Source organism: Mustela erminea, chromosome X, assembly GCF_009829155.1.
Source record: "Mustela erminea isolate mMusErm1 chromosome X, mMusErm1.Pri, whole genome shotgun sequence".
In the NCBI taxonomy this organism is placed as follows: Eukaryota; Metazoa; Chordata; class Mammalia; order Carnivora; family Mustelidae; genus Mustela; species Mustela erminea.
In genome coordinates this window covers 67251353-67267372 of record NC_045635.1, presented here as the reverse complement: position 1 = coordinate 67267372, position 16020 = coordinate 67251353, and the positions used below count along the sequence as shown (strand labels likewise).

The following is a 16020-nucleotide window of genomic DNA, read 5'->3' as shown; positions in this document are numbered from 1 at the left end:
TTCCCTCTCTTCTAGGCTTTGTATAGTTCTAGAGTGTTAATAATACCTTGTCTTTTTTTTAGTAAAATTGATTTGTGTGCTTTAATTTTAAGAAGATTTTTTAAAGACTTAGTTGCATTAAAATTTAAGGTGTGAAGATATTATCTTGACTTTGCTTAAATAGCACTTTTGTCATTTTGGTTGTGTTTAGGTCTTTTCTTATTCTCAGTCATTCATTTAGTACTTCTTGAGATATGACCATGCTAGTAATGTTTGATACCATCTATTGCATTTACCATTTATTGCATATCTTCTTTTTAACTTCTTTCAGAGCTTTACTGTTTCAGTAGGGTTCTGGCTACAGAAGCCAGAGAGTACATTGGAATGCTGATGCATCACAGATTCCAAGATATTAGGAAGCTGAATCTATTGCCTACTTATTATTTGAAAATTACCTCTTAAAGATGACTTAGAGTGACTCCTCTAAATTTCAGATTGAAGGCCAAGGCCATGGTGCAGTGTTTGATTGTAAATTTTCACCAGACGGAAACCATTTTGCCTGCACAGACTCTCATGGTCACTTGCTGCTTTTTGGTTTTGGATGCAGTAAATACTATGAAAAGGTTAGTCTATTTAATTTTTGTTACAGACTCTAATTTTGGATTGTATCATTCATAAATTTTATTTCAAGTCTTCCATTTAATAAGGGTCATTGTGTGTCAATAGACACAAAATAACAGAGTCACCTTTCTTGATAAAAGTTTTCATCACTGCCAGAACATAGGCTTGGCAGTTTTAATCACTATTAAGATATAGGGTGATGTAGATATAAAAATTCATTAGGAAATCCTTTGGCTTAGAACATATTCCCTGTACTGCCCTTCAGGTGTAATGGAGAACAACTTTACCAGGTTGCATCTTATAACTCATCACAAGTTAGAAATAAACAGCTGGTAACCAAATGTTAATTTTCTTGCTTGGCCACTTTATTAGTCATCTTGTTAAAATACTTTGGAAGCTAACTTAATTGGTTCTTTATATTTTATTAGCTATGAATTTGAAATAGATTATAGATTCTTAAAGTTGGAAGAGAACTCAGAATAATTTTTAGCTCAATACTTACAACATCTTTGAGTATTTTTTATGTATTTTGTACTTACCTGCTTTGCCATTTATATTATACTCCCATCTATCCTTACTTGGGTATATATAAGCAATAAAAATAGCTGTAATAGTTTGTATGATGTTTGCAACTTAAGCGAAAATACCTAACTTTATCCACTGTGTTATTGCTCTCCTTCATGTGCTAATTGGAGAAATACATATAGGGCCAGAAAGTAATACCGATTATAGGATTTTTGTGGAGAAGAGATAAGATTAACATTTAGGTGATTCATTACTACCTGGAGGGAACACAAAGCAATAGAGGGCTATAAGAAGATATAAAAAAGTGTCTGATTTGAAAAATGCATTCTCTCTAGGAATAAAAGTTAATTCCCTATGCATGTTAAATACTTAAAATCTGTCATAAAGATTCCAGATCAGATGTTCTTCCACACGGATTATCGACCCCTTATCCGTGATGCCAACAACTATGTACTGGATGAACAAACCCAACAAGCTCCTCACCTCATGCCTCCCCCATTCTTGGTGGATGTTGATGGCAATCCTCATCCTACAAAATTCCAAAGACTAGTACCAGGACGGGAAAATTGTAAAGATGAACAACTTATACCACAGCTGGGATATGTGGCTAATGGTATGTTATTTCCAAAATTAAATGTAAAACATTTTACCAAATGTTACACTTGCTGCTGTTCTCTCTATGTGTCCCTTGCTAAACTCTGTAGTAAGTTATAATATATTTTACCTAATGTATTAATTTGCAGTTTTATAGTACTTACCAGAGTAGTTTTACATTTTTTATGTCACTTAAACACAGAAAAATGGATTAAGACAATAGGCATGTGCTCAAGCAGAAAATGTATTGACCTACTTCCTTAGAACCCTGAACATTAAATTTACAAACTTTAATGTGTCAGGCTTTTCTCATTGGTGAAATTCCACTGCTCATATTATTGGTATTTTAATTTGACAGTCCGTAGTTAATAGACCAAAGATAAAGAAATTTCAAAAACCATAAACTAGGATATGGCCATTTACCCATTCTCTTGTATGAAATGCAAAGAATTATTTAGTGTTTAAATAACAGTCACTTCTGAAGGATGTAAAGGAAGCAGTGATGAGCATGATGCATGATGTAAGGATACTAGAATAAGACACTGAACTATGCTAGTCCCTGTCAAAGCAACTCTTCTTTTTCAAATTTTAATTCCAGTATGGTTAACATACATTGTTACATTTGTATCAGCATACTATATACTATATAGTTATTCAGCAATTCCTTGTATCGCCCTGTGCTCATCACCACAAGTGCACACCTTAATCCCTGTCACCTGTTTTACCCACACCCCACCCAACTCCCCTCTACTAACAATCAGCTTTTTCATTATAGTTAAGAGACTATTTCCTGGCTTGACTCGTTCTCTCTCTTTTATTTTCCTTTGCTCATTTTTTTTTTGTTTCTGAAATTCCACATATGAATGAAGTAATACAGTATTTGTCTTTCTCTGACTGACTTATTTCAATTAACATTACATTCTCTAGCTCTATCCCTGTCATTGCAAATGGCAAGATTTCATTCTTTTTTTTTTATGGCTGAGTAATATTCCATTGTGCATTTGTGTGTGTATGTGTGTATGTGTGTGTATGTATACTATATCTTTATCCTTTCACCTCTTGGTGGACACTTGGGCTGCTTCTGTATATTGGCTATTATAAATAATGCTGCTATAAACATACATGCATCATTTCAAATTGGCCTTTTGTGTTTTTTGGGTGAATACCCAGTGGTGTGGTTACTGGATCTTAGGGTACTTCTATTTTAAACTTTTTAAAAAAGATTTATTTATTTGAGAGAGAGAGAGAAAGAGAGCACAAGCGCGGGGAGGGGCAGAAAGAGAGAAAGTCTCAGACAGACTCCCCGCTGAGTGCAGAGCCCAACACTGGACTCCATTTCATGATCCTGAGATGATGACCTGAGCTAAAATCAAGAGTCAGACACTTATCTGACTATGCCACCCAGGTGCCCCACTATTTTTAACTTTTTGAGGAACCTCGTTACTGTTTCCACAGTAACTACACCAGTTTGAATTCCCACCAAAGGCACAAAAGGGATCGTTTTCCTCCACATCCTTGCCAACACTTGATGTTTCTTGTGTTTTTGATTTTAGCCATTCTGAAGAGTGTGTGGTGGTATCTCATTATAGTTTGGATTTGCACTTCCTTGATTGTGAGGTTGAGCATCTTTTCATGTGTCTGTTGGCCATTTGGACGTCTTATTTTTTTATTATGTTATGTTAGACACCATACAGTACATCATTAGTTTTTGATATAGTGTTCCATGGTTTATTATTTGTGTATAACACCCAGTGCTCATTATAACACATGCCCTCCTTAGTAACCATCATGGGGCTAACCCATCCTCCCACCCCCTCCCCTCTAAAGCCCTCAGATTATTTCCTAGAGTCCATAGTCTCTCATGGTTTGTCTCCCTATTTGATGTCCCCCCTTTCAGTTTTCCTTTACTTCCCCTAATATCCTCCATGCTCTTCCTTATGTTCCACATATGAGTAAAACTATATGATAATTGTCTTTCTCTGCTTATTTCACTTAACATAATCCCCTCCAGTTCCATTCATATTGATGTAAATGGTGGGTATTCATCCTTTCTGATGGCTGAATAATATTCCATTGTATATGGACCACATCTTCTTTATCTTTTCACCTGTTGAAGATCATCTCGGCTCCTTCCACAGTTTGACTATTGTGGACATTGCTGCTATGAACATTAGGGTGCATGTGCCCCTTCTTTTCACCACATCTATATTTTTGGGGTAAATATCCAGTAGTGCAATTGCTGGGTCATAGGGTAGCTCTATTTTTAACTTTTTGATTAACTTCTGTACTGTTTTTCAAAGTGCCTGTACCAACTTACATTCCCACCAACAGTGTAAGAGGGTTCCCCTGTCTCCACATCCTCTCCAACATTTATTGTTTCCTACCTCATTAATTTTTGTCACTCTGACTGGAAGTTCAGATGTCTTCTTTGGAGAAATGTCTGTTTATTTCTTCTGCCTATATATATATATATTTTAAATTTATTTTTTATTTTCAGCATAACAGTATTCATTATTTTTGCACCACACCCAGTGCTCCATGCAATCTGTGTCCTCTCTAAACCCACCACCACCCTCCCACCCCCCGCCCCTTCAAAACCCTCAGATTGTTTTTCAGAGTCCATGGTCTCTCATGGTTCACCTCCCCTTCCAAATTCCCCCAGCTCCCTTCTCCTCTCTAACTCCCCATGTCCTCCATGCTATTTGTTATGCTCCACAAATAAGGGAAATCATATGGTAATTGACTCTCCCTGCTTGACTTATTTCACTCAGCATAATCTCTTCCAGTCCCATCCATGTTGCTACAAAATCTGCCTATATTTTAATTGGATTATTTGGTTTTGAGTGTTGATTTAGCTAAGTTCCTTATGTATTTTAGATACTGTTTATTGGATATGTCCTTGGCTAATATTTTCTCCCATTCAGTAGGATAACGTTTAGTTTTGTTGATTGTTTCCTTTGCTGTGCAGAACTTTTCTATTTTGATGCAGTACCAATAATTTATTTTGGCTTTTATTTCCCTTGCCACAGGAGACCTATCTACAAAAATGTTACTATGTCTGATATCAGAGAAATCATTGCCTATACTCTCTTCTAGGATTTTTATGGTTTCAGAATTCGCATTTAGGTCCTTTTAAATTTTTTTAAAAGATGTGTTTACTTATGAGAGAGAGAGAGAGGCGAGAAGGGCAGAAGGAGAAAGAATTCCCAAGCATACTTCCTGCTGACATGGAGCCTAGCTCAGGGTTCAATCCTCGGACCCTGAGATCATGACCTGAACTGAAATCAAGAGTTAGCCATTTAATGGACTGAGCCACCCAGGCTCCCCAGTATAGACATTCTTAAATATTTGTTCTTCTAATCCATAAGCATGGATGTCTTTCCAATTCTTGGTGTCATCTTCAATTACTGTCATCAGTGTTTTATAGTTTTCAGAGGATAGGTCTTTCACCTCTTTTGTTATAGATTTACTCCTAGGTAACATTATTTTTGGTATCATTTTCATTGTGATTTTTTCCTAAATTCTCTTTCTGCTGCTTCATTATAAGTATGTAGAAATGTAGTAGATTTCTGCACATTTTCTATCCCATGACTCCTGAATTCATATGTCAGTGCCAGTAGCTTATTGGCAGAGTTTTTAGGGTTTTCTATATAGTGGGTTTTCTGCAGATAGTGAACAGTTAACTTCTTCCTTACCAATTTGCATGCCGTATATTTTTTGTGTATGATCTAATAGCTATGGCTAGGATTCCAGTACCATCTTGAATAAAAGTGGTGAGAGCAGATACAATTTTCTAGTTCCTTACTCTAAGGGGAAAGCTCTCAGTTTTTCCCCATCGATGATTATATTAGCTGGTTTTTTGTTTTGTGTTTTGTTGTTGTTGTTGTTGTTTTTGTATACAGCCTTCATGATGTTCAGGCATGTCCCCTCTATCCCTACTTTGTTGAGAGTTTTTATCATGAATGTCTGTTATACTATATCAAATGTATTCTCTCCATCTATTGAAAGGATCATATGGTTCTCATCCTTTCATTTATTATTTATTTTATTTTATTTTATTTTTCTTTTCAGGGTAATAGAATTCATTGTTTTTGAACCACACCCAGTGCTCCATGCAATACGTGCCCTCCATAATAACCACCACCTGGATCCCACAACCACCCACCCCTGCCCATTCAAAACCCTCAGATTGTTTTTCAGACTCTATAGTCTCTCATGGTTCATCTCCCCTTCCAATTTCTCTCAACTCCCTTCTCCTCTTCATCTCCCCATGTCCTCCATGTTATTCGTTATGCTCCACAAATAAGTGAAACTATATGATAATTGACTCTCTCTGCTTGACTTATTTCACTCAGCATGATCTCTTCCAGTCCCGGCCATGTTACTACAAAAGTTGGGTATTCATCCATTCTGATACAAGCATAATACTCCATAGTGTACATGGACCATATCTTCCTTATCCATTCGTCCGTTGAAGGGCATCTTGGTTCTTTCCACAGTTTGGCAACCGTGGTCATTGCTGCTATAAACAATGGGGTACAGATGGCCCTTCTTTTCAGTACATCTGTATCTTTGGGGTAAATACCCAGTAGTGCAATTGCAAGGTCATAGGGAAGCTCTATTTTTAATTTCTTAAGGAATCTCCACACTGTTTTCCAAAGTGGCTACACCAACTTGAATTCCCACCAACAGTGTAAGAGGGTTCCCCTTTCTCCACATCTTCTCCAACACACGTTGTTTCCTGTCTTGCTAATTTTGGCCATTCTAACTTGTGTGAGATGGTATCTCAATGAGGTTTTAATTTGAATCTCCCTGATGGCTAGTGATGATGAACATTTTTTCATGTGTCTGATACCCATTTGTATGTCTTCATTGGAGAAGTGTCTGTTCATATCTTCTGCCCATTTTTTGATATGATTGTCTGTTTTGTGTGTGTTGAGTTTGAGGAGTTCTTTATAGATCCTGGATATCAACCTTTTGTCAGTGCTGTCATTTGCAAGTATCATCTCCCATTCCGTGGGTTGCCTTTTTGTTTTGTTGACAGCTTCCTTTGTTGTGCAGAAGCTTTTGATCTTGATGAAGTCCCAAAAGTTCATTTTCGCTTTTGTTTCCTTTGCCTTTGGAGACATATCTTGAAAGAAGTTGCTGTGGCTGATATCGAAGAGATTACTGCCTATGTTCTCCTCTAGGATTCTGATGGATTCCTGTCTCATGTTGAGGTCTTTTATCCATTTTGAGTTTATCTTTGTGTACAGTGTAAGAGAATGGTCGAGTTTCATTCTTCTACATATACCTGTCCAATTTTCCCAGCACCATTTATTGAAGAGACTGTCTTTTTTCCACTGTATATTTTTTCCTGCTTTGTCGAAGACTATTTGACCATAGAATTTAGGGCTCATATCTGGACTCTCTACTCTGTTCCACTGGTCTATGTGTCTGTTTTTATGCCAGTACCATGCTGTCTTGGTGATCACAGCTTTGTAGTAAAGCTTGAAATCAGGTAACATGATGCCGCCAGTTTTATTTTTGTTTTTCAGCATTTTTTTAGCAATTGGGGGTCTCTCCTGATTCCATACAAATTTCAGGATTATTTGCTCCAGCTCTTTGAAAAATACCAGTGGAATTTTGATCAGAATGGCATTAAAAGTATAGATTGCTCTAGGCAGTATAGACATTTTAACAATGTTTATTCTTCCGATCCAAGAGCATGGAATGGTCTTCCATCTTTTTGTGTCTTCTTCAATTTCTTTCATGAGTGTTCTGTAGTTCCTCGAGTACAGATCCTTTACCTCTTTGATTAGGTTTATTCCCAGGTTCTTGGTGCTATAGTAAATGGCATCGATTCTCTAATTTCCCTTTCTGTATTTTCATTGTTAGTATATAAGAAAGCCACTGATATCTGTACGTTGACTTTGTATCCTGCCATGTTACTGAATTGCTGTGTGAGTTCTAGTAATTTGGGGGTGCAGTCTTTTGGGTTGTCCATATAAAGTGTCATGTCATCTGCAAAGAGAGAGAGTTTGACTTCTTCATTGCCAATTTGGATACCTTTTATTTCTCTTTGTTGTCTGATTGATGTTGCTAGGACATCTAATACTCAGTTGAACAAGAGTGTTGAAAGTGGGCATCCTTGTCGTGTTCCTGATCTCAATGGGAAGGCTGTGAGCTTTTTCCCATTGAGGATGATATTTGCTGTTGTTCTTTCATAGATAGATTTGATGAAGTTCAGGAATGTTCCCTCTATCCCTATACTTTGAAGCGTTTTGATCAGGAACGGATGCTGGATTTTGTCAAATGCTTTTTCTGCATCAATTGAGAGGACCATGTGGTTCTTCTCTCTTCTCTTATTGACTTGTTCTATCACATTGATTGATTTGTGAATGTTGAACCATTCTTGTAACCCAGGGATGAATCCCACCTGGTCATGGTGGATAATCTTTTTAATGTGCAGTTAGATCCTATTTGCTAGGATCTTGTTGAGAATCTTAGCATGCTTATTCACCAGTGATATTGGTCTGAAATTCTTTGTGTTGGTGTCTTTGCCTGGTTTGGGGATCAGGGTAATGCTGGCTTCATAAAAAGAGTCTGGAAGTTTTCCTTCTGCATCAGTTTTTTGAAAGAGCTTCTGGAGAATAGGTGTTATTTCTTCTTTGAAAGTTTGGTAGAATTCCCCAGGTCATCCTTTCATTTATTAATGTGACGTATCACATTGATTGATTTGTGAATACTGAACCACCACTGCAGCCAAGAAGGAGATCCTACTTGATTGCTGGATTCTGTTTGTTAGTATTTTGTTGAGGATTTTTGCATGTTTTTGGTTATCAGGATATTTCTGGACTCATAGAATAATTCTGGAAATTTTTCTTACTCTTTTATTTTATGGAATACTTTGAGAGGAATAGGTATTAACTCTTCTTTAAATATTTGGTAGAAGTCGCCTGTGAAGCCTTCTCGTCCTGGACTTTTGTTCTTTGGGTGTTTTTTGATTACTGATTCAACCTTCTCGCTGACAGTCTATTCACATTTTCTATTTCTTCCAGCTTCTGCTTTCATAGTTTGTAGTTTTCTTGGAAGTTATCCATTTCTTCTACGTTGTTATTGGCGAATAGTTTTTCATAATATTCTAATTGTACTTATGTGGTGTGGTTGCTATTTTTCCTCTTTCCTTAGCAATTTTATTTATTTATTTATTTGTTTGTTTGTTTGTTTTCAGTGTTTCAAAGTTCACTGTTTATGCACCACACCCAGTGCTCCATGAAATACGTTACTTCCATAATACTCACCACCATGCTTATTTTATTTATTTGTGTCTTTTTTGGTTGTTTTTTGATGAGTCTGGCTAGAGGTTTATAAATTTGTTTATCTTTCAGAGAAACAGCTCCTGGTTTCTTTGATCTGTTCTACTGTTTCTTTAGTTTCTATGTCATTTATTTCTGCTCTACTTTTTGTTAGTTCCTACCTTCTGCTGGTTTTAGGTAGTTTAGTATTTTTTGTAACTCCTTTAGATATAAGGGTAAGTTGTTTTTTTGATGTTTTTCTTGCTTCTTGAGTAAGTCCTGTATAGGTATAAAGTTCCCATTTAGAACCATTTTTCCTACATCCCAAAGCTTTTGGACCATTGTGTTTTCATTTTCATTATTTCCATGTACTTTTGTATTTCTTCATTCATTTCATGGTTAATCCATTCATTGTTTAGTAGCATGTTATTTAACCTCTATGTATTTGTGGTCTTCCAGATTTTTTCTTGTGTTAAACTTCTACTTTCATAGCTTTGTCATTAAAAATATGCATGGTATGACTTAAATCTCTTTGAACTTGATGAGACTCTCTTTCTGGCCTAATATTTGATCTCTTCTGGAGAATGTTCTGTGTGCATCTGAAAGGAAGGTGTATTCTGCTGTTTTAAGATGGGATGTTCTAAATATATCTGTTAAATCCACCCAGTGCACTGTGTCATTGTTTGTTTTTTAATTATGTTTAGATGTAAGTAGTATATTAAAGTTCCCTACTATTGCTGTATTATTATTGATTGCTTCCTTTATGTTTGTTATTAACTGTTTTATGTATTTAGTGCTCTCATGTTGGATGTGTAAATATTTACAATCATTCTTTGTAGTTGATTGTCCCCTTTGTTATTATATAGAGTCCTTCTTTGTCTCTTGTTACAGTCTTTGTTTCAAAATCTGTATTTTCTGATGTAAATATTGCTACTACAGCTTACTTTTCACATGCATTTGCTTGATAATTGTTTTTTGGTCCCCTCACTTTCAGTCTGCATCTATCTTTAGGTTTAAAGTGAGTCTCCAGTAGATAGTATATAGATAACTCTTTTTTTTTTTTTAAGTGTATTCTGTCACCCTGTGTCTTTTGATTGGAGCATTTAGTCCATTTACATTTACATCAAAGTTATTATTGATAGATATATAGTATTGCTATTTTATTACTTGTATTGTGGTTATTTTGAAGGTTTTTCTTGATCCTCTCTTATCTTTCTTTAAGTTTTGCTGATTTGCTTTGGTAATGTATTTGAATTCCTTTCTCTTTATTCTTTGCCTATCTATTAATGTTTTTTTGATTTGTGGTTATCATTAGGTTTATGTAGAATCACTTGTGCATATAGCTGTCTATATTAACTTCATTGCACCCAGTTTGTTTTGAATCTCAATTACTGCATTCTTTGTTTCTAACAGTTCTTTAACCCTTTTATCTCTGGGTTAAGGGCCTCCCCGAGGTCTTCCAGGCTTTTCTCAAGCCCAGTGATTATCCTTATGACTGTTGCTTCAAATTCTCCATCTACCCTATTACTTATTTCTGTTTTTCTTTAATCTCTGGCCATGACCTTATCTTATGTTTGAATTCCTCCAATTTGGCATTTTTTCCAAGTCTCTGTCTACTTCTCTGTGTTAGAAAAGCCTGTTATTGCTTCCTGCTCCTGAGAATTATGGGTTTATGAAGAAGTCATAAAGTGTCCAAGGCCTGGTGCTTCAAGGAATGTCTCTGGTGTGTGCTGAGTATACTCTGCTGCTGTGTTTCAGCTGCCCTGTCCTTCAGACCATTCCTCTTCAGAGGTTTTCCTTGCCTGTGGTGGGCAGTGTTTGTACCTTGGCCAGAGTGTGGTGTGTTTTAATTATGTGTGCTCTGTTCTGCTTGTTAAATGAGACTTGGTGGTACTTCCACTAGAACTGAAGCCTTGCAGAACTCCTTGCTCAGGAGTTGTGGTGTGTGCAGGGATTTCTGCTGGTCTTCTGGGCAAGGGGCCTGCTGTGCTAGGACCGAGACAATCTTTTCCTAGAAGGACAGAGTGCAAGGGTGTGGGTCCTGGTGTAAGCAAGTTAGGCAGCCAGCATTGGCACTGTACTGTTTACTGAAGGTGACTTATGTTTATGTGAGGGGCAGGGGAGGGAAGTGGTGCCAGCCAGCTCTTTTGTCCCAGGAGAGGGGTCTCTGCTTGCTGCTCTCAGAGAAGCACTCTGAAAAGAGCAAATAATATCTCCCAGTGTATCCTGGTGTTTTTCAGTTGCAGTTTTCATGCTGTTTTCCCCAGGGTTGTTTGCCTACCTAATCTCCAGGAGCACCACAGTGCCGTCAGGGCTCTATCCCAGCCAGGCCCACCAACTTTTAAACCTCCATCTTCAAACCCCGCTGGTTGCAAAAACTCACAAAATCAGCCCTTCTTATTTTCCCAGCCAGTGACTGGGGAAATGTTCTCCTTGCTATTTCCCTGTGTGCTCCTCACTCTTCTACCTTTCCCTGTGACCAATACTCCCTTTCCTCAGAGCACCCATTCTGTTTCTCCCCCAAACCATGTCTTCACACTCAACTATCTTTCTTTTTTTTAAAAGATTTTATTTATTTATTTGACAGAGAGAGATCACAAGCAGGCAGAGAGGCAGGCAGAGAGAGAGAGAAGGAAGCAGGCTCCCGGCTGAGCAGAGAGCCCGATGCGGGGCTCGATCCCAGGACCCTGCGATCATGACCCGAGCCGAAGGCAGCGGCCTAACCCACTGAGCCACCCAGGCGCCCCAACGCTCAACTATCTTTCTTGATGTGCCTCTTCTCTCCCTCTCTTTGTGGAGTTTGTTATGTCAGTCCTCAGGTTTATTTCTTGGGTATTCAGAGTGATTTGATAGTTGTCTAGTTGTATTTGAGGAATGAGACAAGTCCAGGGTCTACCTACTACACCACTATCTTTTAGATATCTATATTAAGTTGATAGTCATTTAAGAGTCAACCCATTCTTTACTGCCCACATTTTAGGTATATGGTGTTCCTTTATTTTGTGTTTTCCTTGACTGATTTCTTACAGAAGTATTCATTTTCACTGCTTTTGTATTTCCTACTTGATACTGTCACTTAATGGTCTTTCCTTTCCACTCAAGATTCTTTTTAATATTTCTTACAGAGCTTATTTATTGGTCATTAACTCCATTAGTTTTTATTTGTCTGATAAACTCTTTAGCTTTCCTATTCTGAAATAACCTTGCTTGATAGAGTACTCTTGCCTCAAGATTTTCCCCATTCAGTACTATGAGTATATCATGGCACTCCCTTTTTGTTGTAACATTTCTGCTGAAAAATTCTGCTGATAGCCTTAAGGGATTTCCCTTATGTGAAACTGTCTTCTTTTGTTTTGCTGACTTAATTTTCTTTTTATTATCACTCTATTTTTCCATTTTAATTATAATATGCCTTTATGTGGATCTGCTTTTTTTTTTTTTTTTTCTTTTGTTGGGGGTTCTCTGTGTCTCCCGGATCTGGGTTTCTGTTTCCTCCCCCAGATTAGGGAAGTATTCAGCTATTAATTCTTCTAATATATTCTCTGCCCTCTTTTCTCCCTTTCTTTCTTCTAGGACTCCCATAATATGAATTTTATTATGTTTGATGGAGTCACTGACCTCCATAATTCTTTTACCTAATTCTTTTTTCTCTCTTTTGTTTAGCTTGACTACTTTCCATTATTGTCATCTAGGTCATTGATTTGTTCCTCTGCTTCTTCCAGACTGCTGCTCATTCTGTTAAGTGTATTATTCATTTTGTTTATTGAATCCTTTATCTCTGGCATATTATTCCTTATCTTTTAAGTGTCTCACTTATGTTTTCCACTCTTTTCTCAAGTCCAATACGTATCATTATAATCATTACTTTAAATTCTCTCTCAAACATGTTACTTATATCTGTTTTGCTTAGACCTCTTGCTGTGGCTTTGTCCTCTTTCTTCATTTGGGAGAAGTTCCTCTGACTTCTCATTTTGTTTGCCTCTCAGTGTCTGTTTCTGTGTGTTGGGAAAGTCAGCTATGTCTCCTCTTCTTGGGGTTATTGACCTTTTGAAGAAGAAATCCTTGTAGTCCCCTTCAGTGTAGTGTCCCCTTTTCCCTAGGCCCTGGCACTTCAGTGAGTTTTTCTAATGTGTGGTACATGCACTCTGCTGTTGTGTGCTGTCCACTTTATTCTTTAGGCCCATCTTTTGTAGATGCTGTTTTTTCCTGTTTTCTGCAGTTTTGGTCCTTGGCCTGTTATGGTCAGCTTTAACTATTTGTGCTCTGGTCTGCTTGTGAAATGAGGTATTTTGTCACTGCCACTGGAATCCAGGTCCTGCAAAACTCCTGGGTCAGGAGATGCAGTGTTGGCAGGAGTTTGGGCTGGTCCGAGGGAAAAGAACTGTTGTGTTGGGACTGTGGTAAGTGTGATGTGGAAGGTCAGTTCCATCTGAGCACAATGGGGTAGGATGTGGTATAAGCAATTTAGGCAGTAAGTTCTGGTGCTATACTGTTTCCCATAGGTGACCCTGTGCTTATGCTGATGGGTCTGGGAGGGAAATGGCAGCTGCCAGTTATTTTGTTCTCATATAGGTCTTTCCATGTATCCTGTCTCTCTGGGACACACTCTGAGATGGGCAGATATCTCCCCACTGTGTGCCTCAGGGTGTTCTTAAGATCGGTTTCTGTGCTGTATGTCTATGAGCTGTTTGCCTTGATTTTTTTTGAAGAGCAGCCCCAGCGCTTTGCATGCTCTCCCAGATGTCCAACCCGATGACCTATATAAAACAACAGGCTTTAAGTCCCACTATTTTCAAGAACTCATGAAATTAACATGCTCTGGCTTACGAAGCCAGTCTCTACGAGGATTCATCTTTTCCATGTGAACCCTTCTTTGTGCTGCTCTGTATCTTGCCCTTCTCTATGCCCTTGGTTCCCTCCCCACCAAGGTGGCCATAATCTGTTTCTATCCCAAACCGTGTCTCAGCACTTCTTGCCTTCTCTGAGGCGGTCTCTTCTCCACCTTTAGTTGTAAAGTTCATTCTGCTAGTCTTCAGATCGATTTCTGGAGTATTTAGGATAATTGGTATTTACCTACTTGTATTCATGGGAGGAGGTAGTAAGCCTAGTCTCCTCCTACTCTATAGCCATCTTCCCCTCCATAGCAAATCTTCTTGTTTGTATATTTCTCTTGCATATTCTGATTCCCACACCCCATCCCCCACACCAGAATGCCTTCATATCTTAGTTTGTTAGTTGTAGGTTTTCTTTCAGGTATGAGGTAGATATTGATTTATAAATGGAATTTTATTTCCTCACTAGGGATTTAAGATTTGAATTGTTTTTTATAGAGTGAAATGTTACATATCCTTTTATGTACTCTCTCATAAAGATTTGTAGAACAATAGTGTTACACATTTGCTAATATTAACTTTTATAATGTCATATGTGTAAACAAGGGTGAAAAGCATGAATATTAAATAGGAGATAAAACTAAAAACATTTGAATAAAAAAATCTCTAATTCATCACATTTAATTTCCTATAAGACCTGATGACTTGGCTGCTTGGCTACTCTTTAGGATACCTTTTAGTCTGACTAGAGGACAAGGTGAAAAACATGTCTAAGATGTATTTAAGAAAAAGAATATAAGGGTGCCTGGGTGGCTCAATTTATTGAGCATCTGACTCTTGATTTTGTCTCAAGTCATGATCTAAGGTACCTAGAATCCAGCCCCCTGTGGCTCCATACTCAGCATAGGGTCTGCTTGTGGATTTTGTCCCTCTTTCTCTCCCCTCTCCCTCCCCACTCTGGTATAAATAAATAAATCTTTAAAAGAAAAAATAGTATAGAAATAAATAAAGTATTCATATGTAATCATTGTGTTTCAGTGTATAAATAGAAATAATTTCTGTAATTATCAATATACTGAGGTGTTTTCAAAAGAGATAGTATTTGAAATAAATAAATCATTTTGATTTATTTTGGAAAGGAAATTCTCATGAAAGAATGATGCAGAACATTTTCTATATCTGTAGTTGAACTTTAAACTTTACTCAGATCTCTACTCTGGACTTTCTGCTTGGAATATTTCATCAAAAAAGTACATTTGGAAATTCATAATTTAATAATTATTCCTTAAGACCTTCCTAATAATGGCTAATTTGGGGATATTTGTTACATCATACATACACACAAACTGACATAGCAAACAATTTAAAAGTTCTTCAAATCTATGGTCAGGTAATCTTCGACAAAGCAGGAAAAATATACAGTGGAAAAAAGACAGTCTCTTCAATAAATGGTGCTGGGAAAATTGGACAGCTATGTATAGAAGAATGAAACTTGGCCATTCTCTTACACCATAAACAAAGATAAACTCAAAATAGATGAAAGACATCAACATGAGACAGGAATCCATCAAAATCCTAGAGGAGAACATAGGCAGTCAGCCCTCGGCATTGGCTACAGCAAGTGCTTTCAAGACACGTCCCCAAAGGCAAGGGAAACAAAAGTGAAAATGAAATTTTGGGACTATGCCAAGATAAAAATCTTCTGCACAGCAAAGGAAACTGTCAATAAAACAAAGAGGCAACCCACAGAATGGGAGAAGATATTTGTAAATGACACTACAGATAAAGGGCTGATATCCAAGATCTATAGAGAACTTCTCAAACTCAACACACACACACCAGATAATCACGTCAAAAAATGGGCAGAAGACATGAACAGACACTTCTCCTAAGAAGACATACAAATGGCTAACAGACACATGAAAAAATGTGCATCATCACTAGCCCTCAGGGAAATTCAAATCAAAACCACATTGAGATACCACCTTACACCAGTTAGAATAGCAAAGATTAACAAGACAGGAAACAACAAATGTTGGAGAGGATGTGGAGAAAGGGGAACTCTCTTCCACTGTTGGTGGGAATGGAAGTTGGTATAGCCACTTCGGAAAACAGTGTGAAGATTCCTCAAAAAATTAAAAATAGAGCTTCCATATTACCCTGCAATTGCACTACTGGGTATTTACCCCAAA

General features: G+C 37.4%; 1 protein-coding gene across 7 annotated transcripts in view; it reads left to right on the top strand.

The window, feature by feature from the left end:
* BRWD3 (bromodomain and WD repeat domain containing 3) overlaps positions 1 to 16020 on the top strand; it is a 214615-nt gene that overhangs the window by 117441 nt on the left and 81154 nt on the right. For all 7 annotated transcript variants that reach the window (XM_032329766.1, XM_032329764.1, XM_032329765.1 and 4 more), the window contains 2 exons: positions 474 to 602; positions 1513 to 1738. In XM_032329766.1, coding sequence (XP_032185657.1) covers positions 474 to 602; positions 1513 to 1738 — 355 coding nt within the window. The remainder of the gene's footprint in view (positions 1 to 473; positions 603 to 1512; positions 1739 to 16020) is intronic.